Source organism: Neolamprologus multifasciatus, chromosome 7 (genome assembly GCF_963576455.1).
Source record: "Neolamprologus multifasciatus chromosome 7, fNeoMul1.2, whole genome shotgun sequence".
In the NCBI taxonomy this organism is placed as follows: domain Eukaryota; kingdom Metazoa; phylum Chordata; class Actinopteri; order Cichliformes; family Cichlidae; genus Neolamprologus; species Neolamprologus multifasciatus.
Window position 1 is genome coordinate 3,694,288 of NC_140445.1, and position 24,728 is coordinate 3,719,015.

At 40.6% G+C, this 24,728-nt stretch overlaps 1 protein-coding gene across 6 annotated transcripts in view; it reads right to left on the reverse strand.

Moving 5' to 3' along the window:
• The window catches only part of LOC146513496 (uncharacterized), a 90,872-nt gene that overhangs the window by 11,819 nt on the left and 54,325 nt on the right, over nucleotides 1–24,728 (reverse strand). For all 6 annotated transcript variants that reach the window (XM_085168773.1, XM_085168772.1, XM_085168771.1 and 3 more), the window contains exons 4-5: nucleotides 9,354–9,532; nucleotides 3,906–4,019 (exon numbers count right to left, since the gene is read on the reverse strand). In XM_085168773.1, coding sequence (XP_085024899.1) covers nucleotides 3,906–4,019; nucleotides 9,354–9,532 — 293 coding nt within the window. The remainder of the gene's footprint in view (nucleotides 1–3,905; nucleotides 4,020–9,353; nucleotides 9,533–24,728) is intronic.

Consider the following 24,728-nt stretch of genomic DNA (forward strand, 5'->3'; position numbering starts at 1 on the left):
CACGCATGGGGCGATCCGCGGTAGCTTGTTAACGGAGATTTGCCGTGTTGTGGCGTTAACGTCATTTCAACGAGATTAACGCTGACAGCACTAGTGGGAACACAACGAATATGACTGCACATTTACTCCGACATCATCCTCATGCAAAGACAAGTGGAAGCAGACAAAAACAACAAGCACGCATGCTGCAAACTTTACCCGAGTCATTTAGACAGCCGTTAGCACATGATTCTCCTTATGGGGACCTGATATGTTTAATATGCTGCTGAGAATATAGCCCAGAAGAAGCGTATAGTATAGCTTTTATTTTGGAAAGAGACATTTCTCTGTAATAAACTCTCTTTTCCAAAGATGAGTGATTCCTCAATCAGATAGATTTATTATTTTATTACTTTGTTGTTTCAGCAACATTACATTTAAAAACTGTACTTTTGAGTTAAAATATATATTTATAATTTTAATAAATTACAAATTAAAAAGGCATGAACATTTTTTTTTGTATCGAAAAAATATCGAACCGTGACACCAAAGTATCGAACTGAACCGAACCGTGAATTTTGTGTATCGTTGCACCCCTACTCATTTCATATGATCGCTTTTGGTGGAAGATGTCAAAATGCTAACACTGATACTTCAAAGTCCAGAAACCAAATGCGGCGTTGCCGTGGCTACATCCATCTTTTAAATATACTCCTTTTCTAACAATTTTTTCTTTAAGCCTTTAATTTCTCCTCATTATATAGAGAGTAGTCACTGTGACGGTTCTCTGCCGATAAATAAGTGGACGTCCAACAGTGTAGAGACGTGGTTATGGATGATTTTAGGTCTCATTAAAGCAAAATCACAAGTCATGTCACAACAAAATATTGTAATTTCAATTTTTATTTGAAACATTTTCAGATCTAATGCAAACCTCTAAAAATGTCAGTTTTGTAGTGAATCTGAACCCTCATAACTCGAATACCCGCAGTATTACCTCCCTCTTCGACGACTCGCTGCATGTGTGCGAGAGAAGTTCTCATTTGAGTGTTGGAACACATTTCTAGGAAATAATCGCAAAAAACTGAAGACCGTCAACGTGTCACATCGGATAATTTCCTCATCTATTTATCAACCCGAGGAGATAAAACCCAAACACACAAACACACACACATGCACGGAGACGACACGATAACTGAAGCGCTGAAGGGTAGCTTATGAAAGGTTATGAGGACCGTGTTTATCGCTGTTTACCTCACTGTCATAATCCACGCTCCACTGGTGGCAGTTTTGTCATTGAACCATTACTCACAGATGCAGTATGATAGCTGGCTCACATCTGATGGTAAACACAGCGACTCTCTCTGCATCACCGAACGCTCCGACGGATCATTTGCCGTAATAAACTCAAATTTAGAGTTCAGGAAGGATTAGACCTGGATCGGTCTGATGTTTGAGGTTGATATAGGCATTTAATAAAAACGGGATGCGTGTCAGTGTCGAACATCTCTAAAGTAATGACCGAGACTGAATACGTTAGATGTTTCTCATTCGTTTGTAAACAGAAATGTAGTCCTGAATATATTTCAAAGCCTGATTTTACATTCCTGCTAACAGGCCTTTTCATATTCTGGCAAAGCACCAAAGACAACAACTAGACTGTCATGGGCTTAGGAGATTGATTTCATTGATTTCAAACAGGCAGAAAAAGCCAGCCTGACTTCTTGAAGGTACGCTGTCTGACCTTGGGGTGAATTTTCTGGGACATCCAGTCCTGGGAAGATTGTGACATTACATCAACACCTGAATGCTGCAGACCAGCAAACTACCAAAGACGTGTTCGCCCTTACTGATGTTTAGTTAATCAAGTACATTTGATTGGAAACACCTGACTGCTACTTATATACAGTCTATAGTTACTAGAGATGGACCGATCCGATATTACGCATCGGTATCGGTCTGATACTGACGTAAATTACTGGATTGGATATCGGAGATAAATAAAAAATGTAATCCGATCGGATCGGATCTCACAAAACTTGTGACATGGCGTAACTCCTTCATAACCTTAGCACGTTGGAGCAGTGTGCTCGCGTGATAGAGCGGCTGTGTGTATTTGTAGCTTTGCTACCAAACCAGCATTTCATCTCTGAAGTTATCCCAGAGAGAAGTAAAGCAAGTGTGTAAGTTCATCTCTGAATGTTTGTAAAGCGTTACCACGTTAAGCTTAACAACCGATATATGGAGTGACTGTCTCTCTCTTCCTCTCTCTCCTGCTGCTACTTCAATCATGAAACTGATCAATGATCGGCTGATCGGCTTTTCTGTCGCGAGTCAGTCTCTCTTGTTTGTTTTTCTACGTAGCTGACGGCTGGTAACTGTGCAGGGGCGGATCTAGCAAAGTTTAGCCAGGAGGGCCGATAGGGCATGAACAGGGAAAAGGGGGCACAAAGACATACTTTTCTTTCTTATTCTCATTTAAAATGTCGAGCTTTTAATAAATAATTATCTGAATCTTACACCCAAAGTTTTAATCTGATGTAAAATATATAGAAGTCCATTACTGTATATAGTAACTGTTAAGTCTAATATACCCTAGTAAGCTATAGTACTTTTTCCTTTGGGAAGATACCATCTGTGCAGTCTGCAATTCTGTTGAAGAAAGATGTTGAATCTATTTAATTATTCTTGAAAAATAATTTATTTCTGTACATTTTTCCCCCTGCATCAAATTAAAGTTGATTACGTCAATTAAGCATCATGAGGTGGAGGGTGGTTCCCTATTTTTTTTTTGCTGGGATTTTGCAACCCTATTAGTTAGGTTGCTTAATATTTCTGCTAAGTACTCTTTAAAATACCAGAACAGGGAGGATGGAGCAGGTTTAAGTTTATTAGATTGATCAGTTTTGCTGAACTATGAAATATTTTGGGCGCAGTGTATTTTTTACATACAGGTATAACAGAATAGCTTTAGTGTTGTTATTTATTTAAACTTGAGTATGAACTTGTAAAAAATGCAGCAAGATATTAAAAAAAGAGTTTTATTGATTAAAAAACACACTATATCGGATTCATATCGGTATCGGCAGATATCCAAATTTATGATATCGGTATCAGACATAAAAAAAAGTGGTATCGTGCCATCTCTAATAGTTACTGTAGATCAGTACTGACTGATCTATTGAATCCACTGTGCAGCCAGGGCCTCCTGTGTGGAGCTTGCATGTTCTCCCTGTGTCTGTGGGGGTTCTCTCCAGCTTCCTCCCGCAGACCAAAGACATGCACTTAGTAGTGCTAGGCTAACTGGTGATTCTAAATCGACCATATGAATGTGGGTGTGAATGGTTGTCTGTGTCTCTGTCCAGGGTGTACCCCGCTTCTTGCCCTGTGGGAGCTGGGATAAGTTCCAGCACCATCGGGGGGATTGAAGAAAATAGATGGATAGATCGTACCACTACAGCACCTTGACAAATTTTATCTATGATGTGCGGTCTGGGGGTCAGTTGATGCATTTCAAAATGGAAGCAATACGTGTAGCAGTCAAGTGAAAAGTCAAGGTCTTCAGTAGCAGATGACTCATGCGGAAGACATGGAAGTAGGGGTGAAGCTAATTATCCGTCCATTCATTCTCTTCTCCTTATCTTTATCAGGGTCGCAGAGGGGCTGGAGCCTATCTTAGGCTTAGGTCACCTGGCATTCACACTTTTGTGCAATACAGAATCACCAATTAACCTAACCCCACTAACTGATGTCTTTGGATTGTGAGTGGCAGTTGGAGTATCTAGACAGAACCCATGCAAACACAGGCTGCGTATACAAACTCCACACACAGACTAAATACAGCAGCTCTAATTTTGAAAATTGCAATTAATGCGTTAGGATTAAATTTTATTATTATTATTGTCAGCACAGTTCTTTGTCTCTACCTGAGCCATCCTTCCTCTGTCTGTCCATCTTGTCTACGCAGTCCAGCAGGCCATCGATCTGAACCTTGATCACTGTCAGCTCCCTTTTGATGGAAAGAAGCTCTGCCATTCTCACTGCAGAGACAGGGAGAGATGTAAGAAAGAGAGGGGATTAATCTGACTCATGATGCATAAAATAAAATAAAGACTAACGCATGAGGCTATAACGACTACTCTGGTTAAAAAGTATTCTATGTTAAAATTATTGGATAAAGTTATGTGAATGTGACCGGCTAATGCATGGCTTTATTTACATGTTGTCAAGTGTTGAGAAGATGAGGCTTTACTAGGTTTACTAACAACGTGACCTAAACCTAAACGTAGAAGTTGTCTGCACCAACCACTCAGTGAAGCTAATGGGGTAAGAACATTAAACAAGCAAATAAACCGTTGAAAAAACAGACAACCAGAACATTCATGTCAAAAGCAGAGGAAGTAAATCTCCACAAAGAGGCAGGGATCGATCTGAGGAAGCCGAAGAGCTGCTTGGTCTGGGAGAGGGAAAGAGACCCTTTTCTCAGCCTCCTTTACAAAGAGGCAGGACAGTTTATAAATTACTCTGTTACACTGTGAGAAAGGAAAAAGGAAATGAGGAAACAAACACAAGAGGAGGGTGCATAACATAGACAGTGTTGGGAAGGTTACTTTTAAAATGTATTCCATTACAGATTACAGAATACATGTCCCAAAATGTATTCTGTAACGTATTCCGTTACGTTACTCAATGAGAGTAACGTATTCTGAATACTTTGGATTACTTAATATATTATCATGCTGTTTACAACTACATGAATGTACTATTGCTGTGATTTATTACTGTTACTGAAGGTCCGCGGCTCTGAACCGTAGTAAAGGGACCTCTGACTAATACGGTGGGTTCTGTGTCGGCTCGTAGCCGAAAACTAGCTTTACTTTGTTGTCTGGGTCAACTTTGCTAGCAGAGACAGAGAGAGGCGTTGAAAGGCTGCTCCAACAGAACTTATTGTTTTTGGAGGAAAACACGAACACGGTGTACAGTCGAGTCTTAATAGCTTACTTACAACTGGGCTCGTCAGGCTCTCTTCTTGGCTGCAGTGGTTATTATTATATTTACATGCTTCCAGCTCCCGTTTTTGCTCGATGACAGCTCGTACTTTTCCTTTTTCTCCCTCCCTCGCTCACAGACACATAACGTGTGTGGCAGTCCATTCTCCCTGCAGCACGGACTACACTGCCCATGATGCTACATTCTTTAGAGCTATACCTGTAGCATTCTGCCTGTTAGCTTAGCACAACAACAACAAAAAGGCCTCTCTCACCCAGGAAACACAGAAAGCGAGAGAGCGTCTCCCTGTAACCATGGCGACCGTAACGCTGCCGCCTGGAACAACAGAACGTAGCTGTCAAACAAAACCCAAACAGGCCTGACCCGCCACAATATGAAACAGGGAAGTACCGCCGTGTAATCCATTTATTTCAACAAAGTAACTGTATTCTAAATACCACCTTTTTAAACGGTAACTGTAACGGAATACAGTTACTCATATTTTGTATTTTAATGTATGCAAATGAATGCATGTAAAAACCTATAAGCAACAAATGTGCAGTTTAGAACATAAAGCTAAATCTGGGTTTGAATCCTGGACCTGCAGTTTAATGTCAAACCTGCATTTGAAATTTATGTGGTGTACAGATAAGACATAACACGTGGACAGTGGCACTAGTTATTAAAAACATGGGTTTAATTATATTATTTGATATCCTAGCGCTGACACACATGGAAAGTTCAGCGAGGGCTTAGAGAAGGGTGTAAAAAGGGAAATTAAAGAAAAATAGATGGCACACCCCTTTGTCTTGCCATGTTTTAGGGCATCTTAGTGCCAGTCTAGACAAATCTGCAGCAGACAAAAACATTTTAGTCTGTTTCAATATCAGCGTGCAGAAATCCAGCGACATAAAGAAATGTTTTTTGCAGCTGGGTGTGGAAGAAAATCTCAAATCTCATCAGCAACAGTTTTAATGAACCTCTGTGATCCACATTCCCACAGAGAGAATCAACAACCGGTAGATGGTCTGAGCCCACAAATGACAGCAGAAACCAACATGTAATGTAAAACAACTCTGAGCAGTTCTGTCTTCTTCTTCTGTCTTTGCAGCGCTGATGTGTTTCAGGGTCATTTTCTGTTCATAAGTGGGCCGATGCAAACTCGAAAGTCAGCGCTGACCGCAGTAGGATTTTACAGCTCCATGCAGATTCGTGTCATTCAGTGACCCGTGCAGTCGTCAAGGCCGCGCTCCTGCACCATCAGTTACTCTTAGCGCTGCGCTGCCGCCTTCTTCAGCTGCACGAGCCCTCGCCCTCGCTGTGCTCCATAATGGACTGACGCCGCTGCACACAGCTCTCCAAATGACCCTGAAAACTACTTCAATCCTGAAAGCTTTTCGACCTCTGAAGCTTGCAAAGGCAATCTAATTTCCTTGTGATGGGGCGCAGTAAAAACTATTAAGGCTTGTAATAAACTAGTATAAACAATTCTTATTTTCCATGCACTATTAACTCGGTCTAATTGTGAGAGCTGATAGGCTCGGCTGGGTTATAGCAGGAGAGGAGAGCCCTGCGGTACAGAAGCTTTTAATGAAGAGACCATCTGGAGCGCCCTCCCTCACCCGCCTTCTCTCCAGCACCCTGGGGCCTTACCACCGAGATGAGCTGTCACACAGGCGGGAGATAACACGAAACAGGGTTTTGGAGAGGAAATATCCTCAGAGTGCAGCAGGTTTCCACAGGAACTGCAGATTTAAAGGGGGGAAAAAAACAGGCTGAACATCACAACTGTGTACAAATGCGAACATCAAGGCCGAGGCTCATGTGTGGGTCTGAAATTTAAAAGCCGTTAATTGGTGAGGGATGTGGCGTTAAACACCCCTGCGTATCGTCCTCTGACAGCAGCGGGGAGTTGGTGTCTCTGGCCTTTTTCGATAAAAGCCTTTTAACAGCCGAACTTCCTGAACTTCTCGTGCCACAGCATTTCCCTTCGTCCTTTACCCTCGGCAGAGTTACAGCCACGACTCTGGATTTAATGTTTGCTGATGTTTTCATTAGGTTTAACGGTCATGTAGCTCTCAGTGGATGGATAAAGTGCACGTCTCTCTGGGACATGAAAAACTGTTTACTGGAAAAGCGAGAGAAGAAGACTCGGAACAACTAGGCGCTGTGAAGGTAAAAGAATAAAACGTATATGTACAGTTAACAGGCAAGTGCTGAACACAGTATTATTTTACTTTATTTATTTATATATTTTATATATATATATTATATATTTATATATATATATATTTATATATATATATATATAAAAATTTTATATATATATTTTATATATATTATTATTATTATTATTATATTATATATTATTATTATTATTATTTTTTTATATTTATATATATATTTATATATTTATAAGGGATTTCAAAAATCCACACGTTTGATGGAGACTTTCTGTCTTTGGTTAACAGAAACTGCCATGACGAGCTTACTGAGCTCACTCTCTGAAAGTGCAATATGAAGGACTCTCCACGTATAGATATGAGGGCCACGTGATTATTTCAGGAGTGTCTAAATGATACATCAAAAAGACCATGTTTTTACACAAAAAAGGAAAAGAATAAAGACAATTAAATCAAACAAGGATTCAACTTGATCATAGGAATCATAGGATCGTAGTAATTGGTCAAACATGCTGATTATAAGTTTCTGTATCTGAACATGGTGGGAAAGGGGGTTGATTGTTTGGATTTTCACTAGGGATGCACCGATACCGATACTGGTATCGGGTATCGGGACCGATACTGTAAAATGTGTGTGTACTCATACTCGTAAAAGTTAACCGATACCATGAACCGATACTAACTTATTTCATTAATCAGAGGGTGGCTTGTCATTTCTGTTGTAGTTTTTAGATTGGCCACTAGGGGGACATCCCGCGCTAAACAGGCACAGGGTTAGGCGAGTGAGACTGGCAGCTCCAGATAAAAAAAGAGAAACTGGAGGCTGCTGTAGCTAGGCTAAACAAAATGTCAGCAGTGTGGAACAGCCAACTTTAACTCAGGTTTTGGAAAAGCGATGAAAAATGTCAAGAGAAAACCCACGGGCAGTTAAAATAACAGAGGCTCGACTCATTTTATCGCTCTGGATGACCAGCCAATGCCGGTCGTGGAAAACATAGGATTGAACCGTCTTCTCAGCATACTCGAGCCGCAATATGAAATTGGACACTCTGCAATAATTTAAAAGTTTATTTTATTCTCAAACCTAATTTGTATTTATTTTATTCCCAACAGAAGTGTTTATTTATTATTCTGAAAGCTCGAGACAGTGCCAATAGTTCAGTGATATTTTGTTAAATTACAATGTGGAGACTCTGCAATAATTTAACAGAAGTGCTTATTTTTCACTTGAAATTTTTTTGTGGTCATTTTTATTACGATTTTATTTTTTATCGGCAGAGAATAAAATAAAACCTGTCTTCCAATTCATTGCATTTGTGTGTGTGTGTGTGTGGTAGAAGTATCGGTTTTTGTACTCAGTATCGGCAAGTACTCAGATCCAAGTATCGGTATCGTATCGGTTTGAAAAAATTGGTATTGTTGCATCCCTAGTTTTCACTATATTATTCTCGGGTCTTTACTTTACAGGAAAAAGCACCTTGAGGGCACTGTTGTTGTGATTTGATGATATATAAATAAAATTGAATAAATTGAACATCACTCTTTCACTACCAGCAAACAGCCTCCTGCAACCACTCGCTGATCAGGGAATACTCATTTTTCCCTAGCGACGGATGGTTGCCAGGCAGTTGGCAGTAGGCGTGTGACTGGAGCCTTTTCTCAGCACCTGTGCTATTAACCATCTTTCCTTTCTGAATTTAAGCTGAATGAAGGTGAAAGATCACTGTGATCACTGCCACTCAACTACACATGTGCAGGCCTTCAACAGAGTTTAAAAATAGCCGACGAAGAGGAAGCGATGTGCGGCCGCCCAAGGCTACAAACAAATGAAAAACTGGGTTTTTATGTTGCTAAACACAAACATAGAGGTTAAACACACATCTCCACCACTTCCAAGCAAATGCTGGACTTCAGTTGATGAGGTGACTAATTTTCTTTGTTTTTGCAGGATATGAAAATGTGCATAAATATCAAAATAGTGAAATAAATGAAATGTTACCACTTTAAATATAGAAAATTAAGCATGTCCACTGCCAGTATTGGAGTTAAGTTTTGTACCATTTACTTAGAGCTAATATCCACAGCTGCATCACCCTATAACTGACCTATAATATAAATAATACCAGAAATATAAACCTTGTAATTTTGTATCTGAAATTGTTTAAACTAAGTCATTTTTCTATCAGCACAGCATCCTCTTACATTTGCTGCTGGAGGCGGAGGTGTGTGCGTTGCTCCTTCTGGACGGCCTGCTGCTCCTCATTCTCAGAGCCGCTGTGGACAATGAAGAGGAGGAGGAGGATGAAGACGAAGGGCGGGGCTGTTTTACAGGACTGGGATCCGCTGGGACCGAAGAGGGAACTCGCTGATAGTCAAACACGCTGAAAATAAACACACACACACGCAAGCTTTAAATACTCACACCCTCGCAGACAGAGTCCCATGATGCACCAGGGCCTGAGGCGGTAGCGTCATGCTGCTCGTTTCCATCTCGACTGCTTTATTGTTACGATGAAATGAAGGCAAATTTATGTCGTGAGCAGAGTTCGTCTTTATGAAGAGCAGCTTGTTTGAAGTCATTTTTATACGCAAAAATCTTTGTTATTAAAGTTTTAAAAGCAGAAAGCGGAGAAGAAACAAAGAATCTTTTTATTTTTAAAGCCTTTTATTTCTCTGAACTTTCCCTGCAATGTTTCTGGCTTGCAACTCCAAACACAAATCTTTAGAATGAACTTAAATATATACCTTCATTTAAAAACAACAGTCAAAAATTTCCCAATGCAGCTATTTTTCTTAATCTGGAGGAATCAGTGAATTTAAGTGGTGGGTTAATCCACGTTTGATGCTTCAGTATTGCGTCAGTAAGATGTCTGAGTGACCGAGAGATTTCTGTTATGATCTGCAGAAAAAAAGACTCTTAATTTAAATATCTGACGACCAAAATCAAAGACAAACCAAAAACTCAACAGAACAAATAGGAGAATAGTTTTGGAGTCGGTGCGTGTGGTTGAGGTCATAAACCTCCATCTTTGCTCATTGGTGGTCGTCCAGGTAGACAGAGCTGGCCTCTTCTACACCTCTCTCAAAGCATTTGCGTGAACACCTCAGTGCTCTAAAAAATGTCCCTCTGCACAGCTGACTCTACGAGAAGATATGACTCTACTACTGTGCACCGTGCATCTGTAGAGTACCTGATGTGGTCTCTCCTTGATATATGCCCATGCACTCACATGAGGAAGCCTGTGCTCAAGTTTTGGTGACTCAAAGTCCAAGATTTTATTCTGTTATTTAGCCCTAATTAGCAGCTATCTGTGTCTTTATGTTTGTCAGACTGCTTTCGAGTCTGCGAAAGCATTACTGTGCAGTTCCCCTGTTCTTACGGCACCTAACTTCATGTCCCCTTTCAAGCTCGAGGTTGACGCTAGTGCGTCTGGTGCAGGAGCTGTCCTTATGCAGAAAAACCATCGCGGCGTGGATCGCCCAATTTGTTATTTTTCAAAAAAGTTCAACAAACATCAGATTAACTACAGCACTATTGAAAAGGAAGCCCTTGCCTTGTTGTTAGCCCTGCAGCATTTCGAGCTGTATATCGGATCCAGCTCTATCCCTGTTCAAGTATTCACTGACCACAATCCATTGGTGTTTCTCTCCCAGATGCAAAACTCAAATCAGAGACTTATGCGTTGGTCCCTTCTTTTGCAAGATTTTAACCTGCATATCAAACATAAGAAAGGGACGGAAAATGTCATCGCCGACGCCCTGTCGAGAGCAATTTCATAGTTTGGGAATTAAACAATGGGAGGGTTGTTTAATTCTTATGGAAGGGGGTGTTACGACCTTGCATGTTCATGTGTTTGTTTTGTGCAGGTGTTATGTCTTTTTATGTTAATTTAGCTGTGCCAGGGCCCTGCTCCGATTGGTGCGTGGATACACTGCACCGACGTGACTGGTTCCAGCTGGAGGACCCGCCCATTAAAAGGAGGCTGGAGCGCTACAGCGGGAGAGGTCTTCGCGTTTCTCCTCACGACCCAGCAGTATTCCTGTGGCAGCCGCTGGCTGCGGTGCGCTTGAAAGTTGTGGAAGTGGAGTGGGTAGGGGTGAGCTGCCGTTTCTTTTGATCACCCGTTTTTCTCCTGTTTTGAGTTAGTTAAGGAGGTCAGACTCTGTCTTTATTTTTGACTTTGTTTTGGTAAGGTCAGGGGTGCGGGATTTGTGTAGATTTGTTTTGTTTATTGTTTTGGCCTGAAGTGTTGACACTCCCGTTTTGGTTCCTTTTTTTCACATTGTAAATAAATCACGTTGAAACTAAAGGATTTGTTTCTTGTGGCTGCTTGGGTCTTGGGGGGGAAGCGAGTGCCTCACTCATGTTATTGCCTGGCCCTAGACGGGTCGTAACAATACAGACTGCGTCAGTAACCAACAAAGTCATCCTTTGTCCAGATTTGATAACTTCTGCCTCCAATAACCCAAAACATTGGTGACCAAAGTGTTAATGTTGAGGCCTTGTGGTCTACAACAAAGCTGCCTGTGTACCTATTTGTTGCAAATACGAAAGGCAAACATAAGGAAAACACGGGGAATACATGCAACAAGGGTGCATGGAAAGTAGATTTAATACATTTCCTGACTAAATATTTGCAGGCGGTCTGATGTTACCGTCACACTGCTCCCTCCATTCAGAGGTTGAATATATGCCAATCAAACTAATAGAGGAAGAGGTTTAATATGAGGATGACATGCAGCTCGTAGAGCATCACTGTGGATGTGAACCAATTACAGGCCTGAATACTAAAGAGCAGAGACAACAGGACAGTCTGCTCAAGCGGACAGGTCATGAGTCGTCCTTCAGCTCCTCTCGTTCATCTTCTCGCAAGAATGCTTCATTCCTGATATGAGAAACCAAACCATGAGGCACTAATGTGCTCTATTAATCTGCATTGAGAAGCTGAACCAATGACTACTTCTTTTTTTATGATGCTTTAATGATTTTGTGATCTTTGAGTTTAATTCCCAACTAAAAACCAAAACTTTTAATACTTTCAGATGCAAACGCGTATAGAAGGCTGAGGTTAGGTTGCATGAATAAAAAAGTATTTAAAGGTTAAGAGTCTTTGCAAATAAATCTCACACACAGAGACAAACCAACACTGAATGCATCCAAGTGAAACTGTTTGAGTACATTGCATTGCTTTATGCCAAAGAGCTGCATCATTACTCCAAACTACTAAAACCCCATTAATGAGGCATGTTCCATATTCCTTCGTCACCATAAACACAAAATGTTCCCGTCGTGCTTAACTCGCTGCTTTAGCAGGATATTAATTAGATTTTTAGAGAACCAAAGTTGAAGTAATATCCTGCTAAAAACATTACCTACACCTTCTCCTCCTGTTTGTTAAAAGCGACGCTGTCCAGCAGTTTGTAAAATACAAATCCATACAGGCTATACTGTAAATATCTGGACTGGTACATGTTCTAAAAGTTGCATATTTTATGGTTTATTTTTCATGCATGTACTCATGCAGTTCTTTCTGAACTGTATGTGAAATACAGACTGAAGGAAAGGAAGCCTGGTTTCTTTTCGGTTTTGTTTTTTTACTTTTTTATTATTTTAATGATTGATAATTGTAACAGGAGCGATGAAGCTCAACAGTAAGACTGATGTTTGTAAAAACAAGCAGAAATAGCTTATTGGATAACTTGATGCGAACTTGACATTCATGTAAGAGTCATTTAATGCAAAGCATTCCTCGCGGCTGCTCTTCGTTTGCATCCAAATCAGCTGATGAGATTAGAACTTGTAGCTTTTTCCAGTTTGATTTGAAAGTTCTTGTTTATTAAAGTGTTCCCTGTTTAGCTCTTACGCTAGTTTTTGGGTCCATTTTGAGTTTTATCAACTAGTCCTTAATTACAGTTTCTGAGTTCATTCAGTCTTTCTAGTTTATTCTGCATTTCCCTTTTCTTCAAAAAGATTCGGCACGAGCCCCCGCATCCTCAGGACCTTCTATCGCTGTGCCATTGAGAGCATCCTCACTGGATGCATCACCACCTGGTACGGCAACAGCACCGCTTACAACCGCAAAGCTCTCCAGAGAGTAGTGCGGTGCTCTGAACGGATAATTGGAGGTGAGCTTCCCTCCAGGACATATACAGGAAGCGGTGGCTGAGGAAAGCGGGGAGGATCATCAAGGACTCGAGTCACCCCAGCCATAAACTGTTCAGACTACTTCCATCAGGAAGGAGGTTCTGCAGCATCCGGTCCCGAACCAGCAGACTGAGAGAAGCTTTTTCCATCAGGCCATCAGACTGCTGAACACTTCATAGACACCTCACCTCCACTACTGGAACTTCAACATTATGCACTACATACTGTACATTAATGCCACTTGTTTTGCACAATATCCAACTACCAACCTCTGTATATTTTATATATTTATTTTATTTTTACTCTATTTAATTTGTAAAATATGTACACACACACACACACACACGTAGACATACATATTTAGTATACACATTCAGAAACATGCATACACTCTTATATCTTACATATATTTATTCATATAATTCTCAGATTTAGCCATTCTTATATTTGCTTGTTCTTATCTTATTGTACTTTGCACACCTCTGTTGCTTGTGAAGCTCGCACACAAGAATTTCACTCACATGTACTGTACCAGTGTACCTGCACATGTGATGTGACAATAAAAGTGATTTGATTTGATTTCTTGCTTCTTACGTCCTGCTGTAGGTAGTTATTTAGCTCCGGTGTCGCGTTTTTACTTTTACTTTTCCCTTCTCTGTCTTGACTGTCCACAGCTGTGTCTTGTTACCCTCCTATTCCTCTTATACCCTCTCAAATAAGGAAAATAAACCAGAGTTCAGGTGCAGCTGTGAAAACACTCTTAAACTGACAGCAAGTATGCAGAACATACTAACCAGCATTTACAGGGTGTTTCAATTTTAAAATACGTTTTCCCCCCAAAATGTCCAAACTAATTGTTGTGCATCACCCAGAGAACCAACGTTTTTCTCATGACACAGCATAACCGCTTCTGTTTATAAAATGTTTTGCTTATGAGTTTCTAAATTTGGGAAATTCAAAACCGTGACTATTTTAGATGGTACGCCATTATTTATTTTGGTGTGTGTGTTAACAACCGTTACCTTGGAAACTATTAAGTAAAATATATAGTAATGCAACACCTATTTATCAAAGGGAACTCTTGGACTTTACCAGCATAGCTTTGCATTGATCAGACTTCAAAATCATACATATGTAGGTCGTCTTGTGGTGCTAACTTCCTTCTGATTGGCTGTCTCTTGCAAACCGTAGGTTAGGACAGCAGCTGTAATGACCATATAAGGGATAGCCCTTGCCTATGACTTCATGCAGAGCCAAGAGTAAAAAAGAAAGAAGAAAAAAGTGAATTTGAGCATTTAGAGTGATTGGCTCACACTTACTTGTACATATGCTGGCCTCGTTATTTAAAATATGAGACACGTCTGTCATATTCCAGGATATATATGGTAGAAAATAAAGAAAAACTTCAATTTAAGGCTGTATTTTAAGACACAGCAGGATAACACAAGTGTTTAAAACTTCCCCCTGAAGGAAGTTTTCATACAGCCGAGTTTTTCTCCTTACTTGTAATGAAAGTATCAAATTGATTTATAAGGAAATTAATTGAGAATGAAAGCTGTGCCATTTGTATGTAGCTGCAGTTGAAAGTCAGCTGAAAGTGAATTTGGTCTTAAATCAGTTGCAGCTGCTCCCTCTGTCGGGCCGCGTTACCTGCTGGAGGTGAGATGAAACTTTCTAAAGGACAGAGTGATTTATCTTCTATAAGCGGATAACCAGCACTGATTTCATTTCATCAAATAATCCCAGATGCCCTCCTTTCAGCACTCGCTGCACCTTCTCCCTTTTGGTGTTATGTCGCCGCTCGCTGATGCCGTGTTTTTTCCCGCGGTTGTTGCGGTCTGATAGAGTGCGCCGTGCTGCGGGTGAGAGCTGACTGACAGCTCCAATTTGATGCAGGGAACGATAGAGGAGGCGACTGCGAGGATGAGGAGAAGCCTTTCCTCTCGCTGCCAACCTCTGCTGCCTATCACAGCAGCCATCTACAGCTGGAGGAGCAATGACTGCAGGGGGAACATGAATACACTTCATCTCTTTCACTGTCACACAAATAGAAATGCGTACGCACACACACACACATGCACACGCACGCACACACGCATATGTCTGCTCGGTACATTTTAAAAGGTTCTTCTGTGACATGGGAAAAAAAATCATTTGCACTTTAAAGGCCGGGGAAAGAAGCCGTGCGCACCTACAAACATGCAGAGATATTCAGGTTCAGAATTTAACTCCATCTAGAGCCTGTTTTCTTCAAGTTTTGAGGATTTCATGCTAAATTAGGAAGCCATGAATGACTGAAGGCCACACACATCAGCACATTTAGTGTTTGTAACGTGTCACAGGATGGCAGCGTATGTTGGGAATAATGGTTGCTGCTTTTTGAGAGACAAGTGTACATTAGTTTACAATGACAATACAATCTGTTCCCCCTCATATATTTTTTAGTTTTTCTTACACAAACAGATACGATAATACACACCCACACACACACGCTTAAATAAAATTGAAAAAACAAACAAACAAAACAAAACCTAAGAAGAAACCCAAAACAAACACAAACAACAAACCCCAAAACATACACCAAAAAAAAAAAAAAAAAAAAAGGGGGGGGGGGGGGAGATATGATATCAATCAGCTGGTAGAGCGTTTAATGACTTGCAATAGTTTACGGGGCCCCAGATACGATAAAATTCTCTGTATTTGCCCTTCGCCACAAGGCCTATCTTTTGCAATTTAAGAAATGACATCACATCTCTAAACCAAAAAGAAACTGAAGGTGGCTTTGAAGATTTCCAAAGGAGTAAGATGCAACGTCTAGCCAAAAGTGATGTAAAGGCTAATATTTTGAAGTGTGTAGGGTCGGTTAGACCAGTGTTGACTGGAAGCCCAAAAACAGCTAGAAAAGGGTCCATGCAGATTTGGGTCCCAAGAGCCTTGGAAAGAATAACTGAATACTGACTCCAGAAGCCATGGAGTCTTGGGCACAGAAAGAACATATGGCCTAGATCACATGGGGTGGCATGACATCTCTCACACTGATCCATTACTTGTGGGTAAATCTCAGACAGACGAGACTTTGAATAGCAAACCCTGTACAACACCTTGAACTGGATAAGTTGTAACCTGGCACAGGACGTACTATAACGGACATTGGATACTGCTTTCTCCCATTGCTGATCCGAAAAAATTACTCCTAACTCCCGCTCCCAAGCCCCCCTAATCTTAGCAACTGAATGGACATTTAAATCCATAAGTTGTTTATATATTAAAGATAGGGTTGCTGCTTTTTAACAGTTAGTGAGGTGCCATTTCTTGACACCAATGCTGAAAATGTACGTCTGCTATGATGGCCAGAACAGAAGTAGTGAAACTGAAGCAAAGCTGCATGAAGCTACGGAATCCAATGACCACAAGCAGCGTGTACTGCTGCCGAATTTATACACATTCATAGCTTTGTAAATTAAAATGGGAAAAATAAATGCACCCAAGAACCCAAGAAGCAAAAAAGCACCTGGAGGTGACTGTTGCTGTGATTTGGCGCGCTACTAATAAAGCTGAATTACTGAGTCAGCAGTGTGTTGGTGACTTTTAATCACTCTGGGTCTCAGTACTCGGCAACCCAACTTTATGTGGTCTGACGTTTCATGGCTGAGATGAAACAGCCGAAGGAGAAATAACTGTTGCAACAGTTGCATCCTATTACAGCACCACCCTCCAATTCACCAGCTCTTTACAACAACCCAAATATTTCACAAATGTTTCTAAGGGCAGAATGAATGGCTAGGTGCTTCATTTTATATACCTGTAGCAAATGGATTGAAAACACTTGAATTCAAAGACTAAGAGGTGTGACCCAATACTTTTGTCCATACCTGCCTCTTAAGTCAAGTCTTAAGTTGATGTCTTTAGCCGTTTCCAGGTCAAAACTCTTCAGTTCCCAAACTCAAAAATACTCTACAGCATGACTGAGAGTTAAAAACTGTCTGAATTCTCTCACAATTGCAACAACTGGGCGATTGTGGCTCAAGAGTTGGGAGTTCGCCTTGTAATCGGAAGGTTGCTGGTTCGAGCCCCGGCTCGGAGAGTCTCGGTCGTTGTGTCCTTGGGCAAGACACTTCACCCGTTGTTATGTTACTACTTAGTTAATTTCATGTTTTGAATTTTAGTAATTTGCCACCCTGTGGCCCCTTTAAGTCGATGTTTTATGACAGTAGAAGAAGAGTTAAACAGGAAGTGGATGTTTTCTTGCTATGCTGTTTCAAGATGGCCGCGCCACATTCATGTTCTTCTTTTGGGTGTTTGTTAAAGCATTGTCTGTAAGTATTTAATGGTGAAAAGCAATGAGACACTCCAAGGACTGTCTTTATGTGTGATGGACCACAGTTAACAAGTTTTCTATGTGCTATTCATATGTAAATTAGATCGCCAATTCATATGCTAATTAGCGGTGCTAATCGTCATGCTAGCTTCTCAAATGCACTGTTAGGTAATTGGTTTAAGGCACATGTTGTTGTTAACAGTACAGATGAGTAATGTACAATTCCACATATGCTTTATTGTTACAGTTTCACAAAATGAAAGAACCAGTAAACTTCATAAGCTCTCATCTATTGTCTGGAGTTCCTGGGTTCATGTTTAGCTGTTTGGATAGCTAGTCAGACTTCTAGCGAGGCCATTTACACCCGTTGCCTACTGGTGTTGGCCAGAAGGGCCGATGGCGCAATATGGCAGCCTCGCTTCTGTCAGTCTGCCCCAGGGCAGCTGTGGCTACAACTGTAGCTGCCTCCACCAGTGTGTGAATGGGTGGATGACTGGGTGTGTAAAGCGCTTTGGGGTCCCTAGGGGGGACTAGTAAAAGCGCTATACAAATACAGGCCATTTACCATTTACCATATTTAATAAAATGATCAGTGTGGCTGCTCTACCAGATGTGACCATCCAGGCATCCATGAAAAACAAGACATAAAGTTTCTGAAAAATTAAAACCAACAGCTCTGCTATCACTTCGGACATAAATGAAGACAAAAAACGAAACAACAGCAACAGTATGGTTACTGACGTTAGGATAGCTGGTATATAATTGTGTGCCACATGGTCAGCTACAAAGCTATGGTTACGGGAGAACCCTTGAGATGATCCATGCGCACCATCAGCTTCGTCATAATACACTGTCATTAATCTACTGCTGCATGGTTGAGATTACTCACTATAATAAAATTCCTGGTTCTTGTACCCATTCATATCTTTGTTAGCCTCAGAGTAATTCTTTTCTGACCCGTTCAAATATTTGGTGTCTTGTAATCTGTGAGGTAATGGGGTGTAGTTACATTGTAAGGTTTTAAAAACTAAGCTTTAAGATGTCCTGCAGACAACTAGTGGTAATAAAAACCCAGAGAGGCCGGCACTGATCACTGAATATTTTTTGGCAGGGCTTCAGATTAAATAAAACAACAAAGCATTAAAACACTACGCTAAAATGACAACAGCTTTAATGAACCAGGGTTTACATGTCATCACTTAACAACCGGATACTGTATTATTGTATTAACTTCAGTTTTATACTGACTGTTACATTGATAAGTACGCAAATAAAGGTTAAAAAGCAATATAAGTGATGACTTATTTTGTGAATCTTGTGTTTAATGCTCATGTCTATGGAAACCGCCTGAGAGGGCACCTGATAGTTTTAATTTATTAGAATTCAATAGAGTTTAAGGTTGATGGGGAAGGTAAAAGAGAAGCTAAAAATATCAAGCAGCCCTCGTGCAAAGAGGGCTGGAACATCGTGTCGTTAAACAGAAACTTTACTGCCTGCGTCGCTGACGGTGCCTGACAGACCTGACATCTCCTCAAAGAGACTTTATTTTTATCTCCTAATAAAGTTCAGCATTTTGGTTTTTATTTTGTGTCACACAAACAGTTCAGTGCAGTGAAAGCAAAGTTCAGGCATACAGCAGATGTGTTAGGGCATTATCAGCACCCTTGATTTGTGGGTTTGTGTGATCGGCACGCTCACAGAAACACACTCAGACGTCCCGCTGTGTTTGTCCCTGCAGTCACAACACATCAGGTAACAGGTGAACGTGTTGTGTTTGTGTTGGTCGGGGGGCTACTGTACCACACTAAGCTGATAATCCGCAGCCCAGCAGATAAACGCCTATAAATATTTACAGGGCAGCAGTGTTGACACAGCTTTGCATCCTGCCTAGCTTCCTACAGAGTGAGGCAGGGCGGACTAACATTGAAAAACTTCAGTAAATCTTCAGGAAGCTAAACAAATGAATACATTACTTCTGATCATTGTGGGGGGATCTTCACAGAATGCAGCACGGGTCGTATTTTGTTCTTCAACTGACTGAAAGGCTCAAATATTCTAATGCTGGACAGTTTTGTACAAAATGACATCTGATCCATGGGTAAAGCATAAAAACAAGGTGCTCAGTCTTGGCAGGAAGACCACAGACTGTATATGAAAGATGTACACAGAGAATGTGAACTTGACTAGCACTGTAATCCTGGTCTGTTAAATATGAAGGCTCATGCTGAGTGCTATTACTGTTGCCAGGTTAGTGTTTTAAAACCAGGTGTGAGAAGCGAGGGGCGGATCTGTGAAATTGCACATTTTGTGATTGACAGGTTGTTAGCAAATGAGCAAATCCTGGAAAATCATCCTTATAAACTTTCCTGGATAAAACCTTCCCATTGGTAAACGATCCACTCTACCTCCACAGCCACAAAAACACAGAAACATTTTCTGCAACCAAAAGTATCACCCCCTACTGGCCATTAAGAAAAATGCAAATTTAAGGGGTTTCAGCTTTTCAGATCAGAAAGCTTTTATTATTTTATGGATTTGGAGCCTGATCCTTAATTTTTGGCTGCGCCTGTGTCGGATTTCTAGTGTCAGAAAAGGCTACAGCTGCTAAGGTACTCATTCTAGCCAGCTAGGTTAGCATAAACTGTATACGTGTAAAATAGATGCAGATCAAAGCTGCTTTTTGGATGGTCTGTTATTACAACTAAATCTACAGGAGGCCATATTATTACTCAAAAGGCACCAGGCAAAAGGCAGTCCAGACATCCAGATAAGAGACTCCAACTAGCTGCAACAAAGCCTAACAGACAGTAAACAGCTACAGCCGCCTGTGTGACCCTCCATTAGGACATCAACCTTCAAGCCTCATGTTATTAAAATGGATGTGTTTAAAAAAAAGTATATCCACAAAAATTAAAAACATTTTTGTCGCAGTCTGTAAACATGGCTGGTTGGACATGGAAGTCTACACGGACTGACTCACTTTCGTAGACAGTCTCAAGTGGACATTAGAGGAACTGCAGGTTGGATTAATTTCTGTCCTTTTTTTTAGCCTTAAAATTGTCCTTTTTTCAGATCAGGTGTACTTTTTCACCTTGGACGGAGTGACTGGCTTTAGCTCTGCACAAACTGGGAACTATCAGAGTTCTTAACCCTTTAAAGCTGGTTGGAGTGGACCGCTCCATTTTGCGTAACTATTTTTAAATCCCTGTAGAACTGCAACCACGTAAGCTAGCGCAATATTTTTTTTTTGCATATGAAACCGGAGGAGTTGTACTTGCATCTTATGCCATCAGCTTGTCCTCGGTCACAGTTTCCTTCCACATGTAGCTTTTCAAAAACTGCATAAAAAGCACTTGCAGCAACAAAAACATAATATTCCCGAAACACGCTTTACCGATCCGATCAACTGTAACACTTCCTATGTCCATCAGCGTGAACTATCGCATGTCCGCCATGACCTGGCCGAAACCAGAAGTGACGTCATTTTGCAGAAATGTAGTTTTTTACCATCAGGGCCTCATGAGCCTATACTGGTGTTTTTAAAAGTTATGTTTGACTTTATGACTTTCTGTGTCGTTTCTGGGATGCTTAGGACTCAAATTGCACTGCTGGAAATAGTTTATTTTGATGCATATGCTGCTTTCTTGCAAATTTGCATTTATAATATTTACTTTTTTTTTAACTTGTTTTTCCTGCAGTGTATGAAAATTGGTGTATTTCAAAAATAAAACTATGAAGACACTTAAAATAAATTTCCTGTGGTGGGAAACTATTTTGTGCAACTTTTTTGTATTTACAGTTTTGAGGGATAAGCCTCTTAAATTTCTCTAACTAGAAATATATGTTAAAAAAACAAAAACGATTTTCAATTTTCTTTAGTTTATTGCACTTTTTTGCAATTTATGTAATTACTATGCACTTAATGCATACATATTATTAAAATTTGGGCTATAATGGTTGTATTGATGTATAGCAACTTGAAATGCTCCCAAAAATGGCTCCACAGCATGTAAAAATATAATATAAGCTCTGGCAGACTTGGTTCTATGGTAGGTCTTAAAGGGTTAATTAGTCTTTATACCTCCTTTTCTGATCCTGAAATTGTAGCTAAAAAGACTCTGGCACAGGGCAAACCCCTGAGAGGCACAAGTGTACATAATTGCAATGCATGAAGCACAACCAGAGCTGCCCCACACAAACAAATCATGTGGAAATCGGGCCACGAGTGAGGAGACGTGTGAAGGAAAGACAAAAGGATGATGCAAACTAGTGAACAGAGATAGGATAAGGCTGAGGGAGGTAAACAGTAGATGAGAGAGAGAGCGTGTGGATGTAAAGTGAGTGGAGCGTTTATCTGCCGGCTGCCAACAGATTTGTTTTTAATGCCGTCAGCCTCTTTCTCTCTCCATCTCCTGTTCCTCCCTTTCATCTTCTTCCTCTTAGTCTACAGCCTCCATACAGTCATCCTCCTCCTCCTCCACCTGTCCTTGGCTGCCTGCAGTGATCTGTGTTTTCAGCCCATGGCGGTGAGGTCAGACGCTGTCAGTCCACTGCTGTTCAGGTTTTTTATTTTTTATTTTTTTATTTTAGTCTTTATTTAACCTTTAACTGGGGAAAGTCAAGACAGGAAATGAGGTTGCTAGTTTTCAGAATCACCTTTTTTCACCAAAGACGGGAGGAAGGCGTCTGAACAAGTGCACAAATCAGGCTTTAATGCAATTATTAAAGCTCCTAATGCAACGCTAACAGGTAATAAGTAACAACAACCTTAAACCATTTTATTTTTTTTTCAGCAAAAGCTAAGCAAAAGCAGTCTGTGAAAGCCTAAGTACACCTTATGGTTCAGTAACTTGAGGCAACGACTGCAGAACCTTGATTCTTTCATTTTTCAACCATTCAATTGTAGATTTGCTGCTGTGCTTTTCATCAGTGCTGCATTGCACGACTCAGTTTAGACTAAGCTTCAGCTGTTGCACAGATGAGCTCACATTTGACTCTAGAAAACTCTGGTACACAGAGGAGTTTGTGGTGTCGGCCTTGAAAGGCAAACACACATTCAAGGCAGCCTGAGGTCATTCACGCTTCGCTTTTGTTCACGTTGCATTTATGTCCTCGTTTGAACTATCTGTTTATTTGAAATCCGCTGTTTGACTCTCACTGCCTCTCAGTGTGTGATCTGGTTCATTTGCACCCTTGCTGTGAGTTGAGCTTTCCACAGCCGGCAGCTCAGGTGAGTTCATAGCAGGCGATGGAGGGAGGAAGGATAACTGACCGAGTGAGGGGAGATGATTTATACGCAGCCCGACTCCTGCTTTGCACTCAATTGTAGACTCTGTCACGCTGAATTGCCGTAGTTGCAATTTTTTCCAACAAACACGGGCGCAGTGTTTGTTAGTTTCCCTCTGTTGTCCAGAATTTGCTGTGCACACACAAATAAGTCACCTTCAGCAGTGTCAGGCTTTTACAGGCTGCAGATATCCTGTAAAAATGTATCTGGAGCAAAGCAAATTAACTTGTGCCACTCCCGTGTTTGCTGATTTGTGAGCTGCTGGTACTGAGAATAATACGATGAACCGTGGCCTAACCTGAGACTGACAAATGTGCAGATGAAAAGAAACACCTCAATAAAGAAAAGTACAACTCAAAATTACATTTTCAGGAGGCACAGCACCACTTGAGCTTGTCTGCTCTCCAGTTTTTACTGAATAAATAACGCAATTTCTTTTAAATTGAATTTGCTCCAGACATTCGGCAACAACAAGCACTGAGACATTTCATTTGTTTTTAAAATCAATTCTATTCTTTGAAAACAAGTCAGTGAAGTAGAGCTGTGTCCAAGCAGATTTTCATTTAGCATTAAGGTCAGAGAAAAGGAATTGCTCTGTGTCTTTAACATCCATGTAAACTATTAGTTGCAGTCACAGTGTAAAAACCACAGGGCTACTCATGATCCTGTGTGAGTTTGGCTAACTTTAGCGCTGCTGTCTTCTCTAACACATCCACACCCTGGTGGGTGGTCACCAGTGTTGGTCAAGTTACTTGAAAAAAGTAATCAGTAACTAATTACTGATTACTTCCCCAAAAAAGTAATCCCGTTACTTTACTGATTACTTATTTTCAAAAGTAATTAATTACTTAGTTACTTAGTTACTTTTTAAAAACACAATTTACAACCTGAATAGGTGATAAAGTGATAGATCTTTCAGCCCAATTCTACTTTTTCTGCATAATCCATCATACAAAATGTAATCAAATGGAAAAGTCTCTTTTTAAAACTTGTTTTATTAGTTTTAATCTTTTAACTTTATGCATCAAGCAAAAATTAAATTATATGCAACATTCTCTGACTGGAAGAAATTTGTTTAATATTTAAACCTATTTTCTGCACATTCCAGCACATAAAATAAAATATTTTTTGTGTTTACACTCAGTCTTTCAAATAGATGCAAGTAAAACACAGCAGAAAATAAATAAAGTCAAAGACTAGCGGTCCTGTTGCTCTATTTTCACCTGTAAAGCAGGAGTGGGGTAGGCGGAGGTTTACCCTGGTGCAGGTGTGCAGCGGTCAGTGGAAGAATCCGCGAGTTTCTCTGTGAGTTTCCCATTACGTCGTAGCTACTCGGTGCTTGTTTGGAAGTTTAGGGTTTTTTCGCTGTAAAAAGAAGTTTTCTTCCCACGCACAACGGACACTAATGTTTTTGTCACTTTTTATGGAATCAAACTCAAAGTAAGGTCAGTACTTCCACGCTTTAAACGCTGCACGCTCATACTCTCTCTGCACTCGATATATGATCCATTGTTGATCTGCACACAGCTGTTGTCACGAACGTCGCACTCGCTTACGTCACTGTCATGAGACATTCTCGCAAAAAATCACGGTTTTAGTAACGCAGTAACGCAGCGTTCCTACGGGAAAGTAACGGTAGTCTAATTACCGTTTTTGCAGTAGTAATCACTTACTTTACTCGTTACTTGAAAAAAGTAATCGGATTACAGTAACGCGTTACTGCCCATCTCTGGTGGTCACACATGGCTTTGGTTACCTGGTTATATTTCACTTTAATCTGACAAAGTCAACATACAGATAGTAATTTTTAACATCAAAGCACAACAG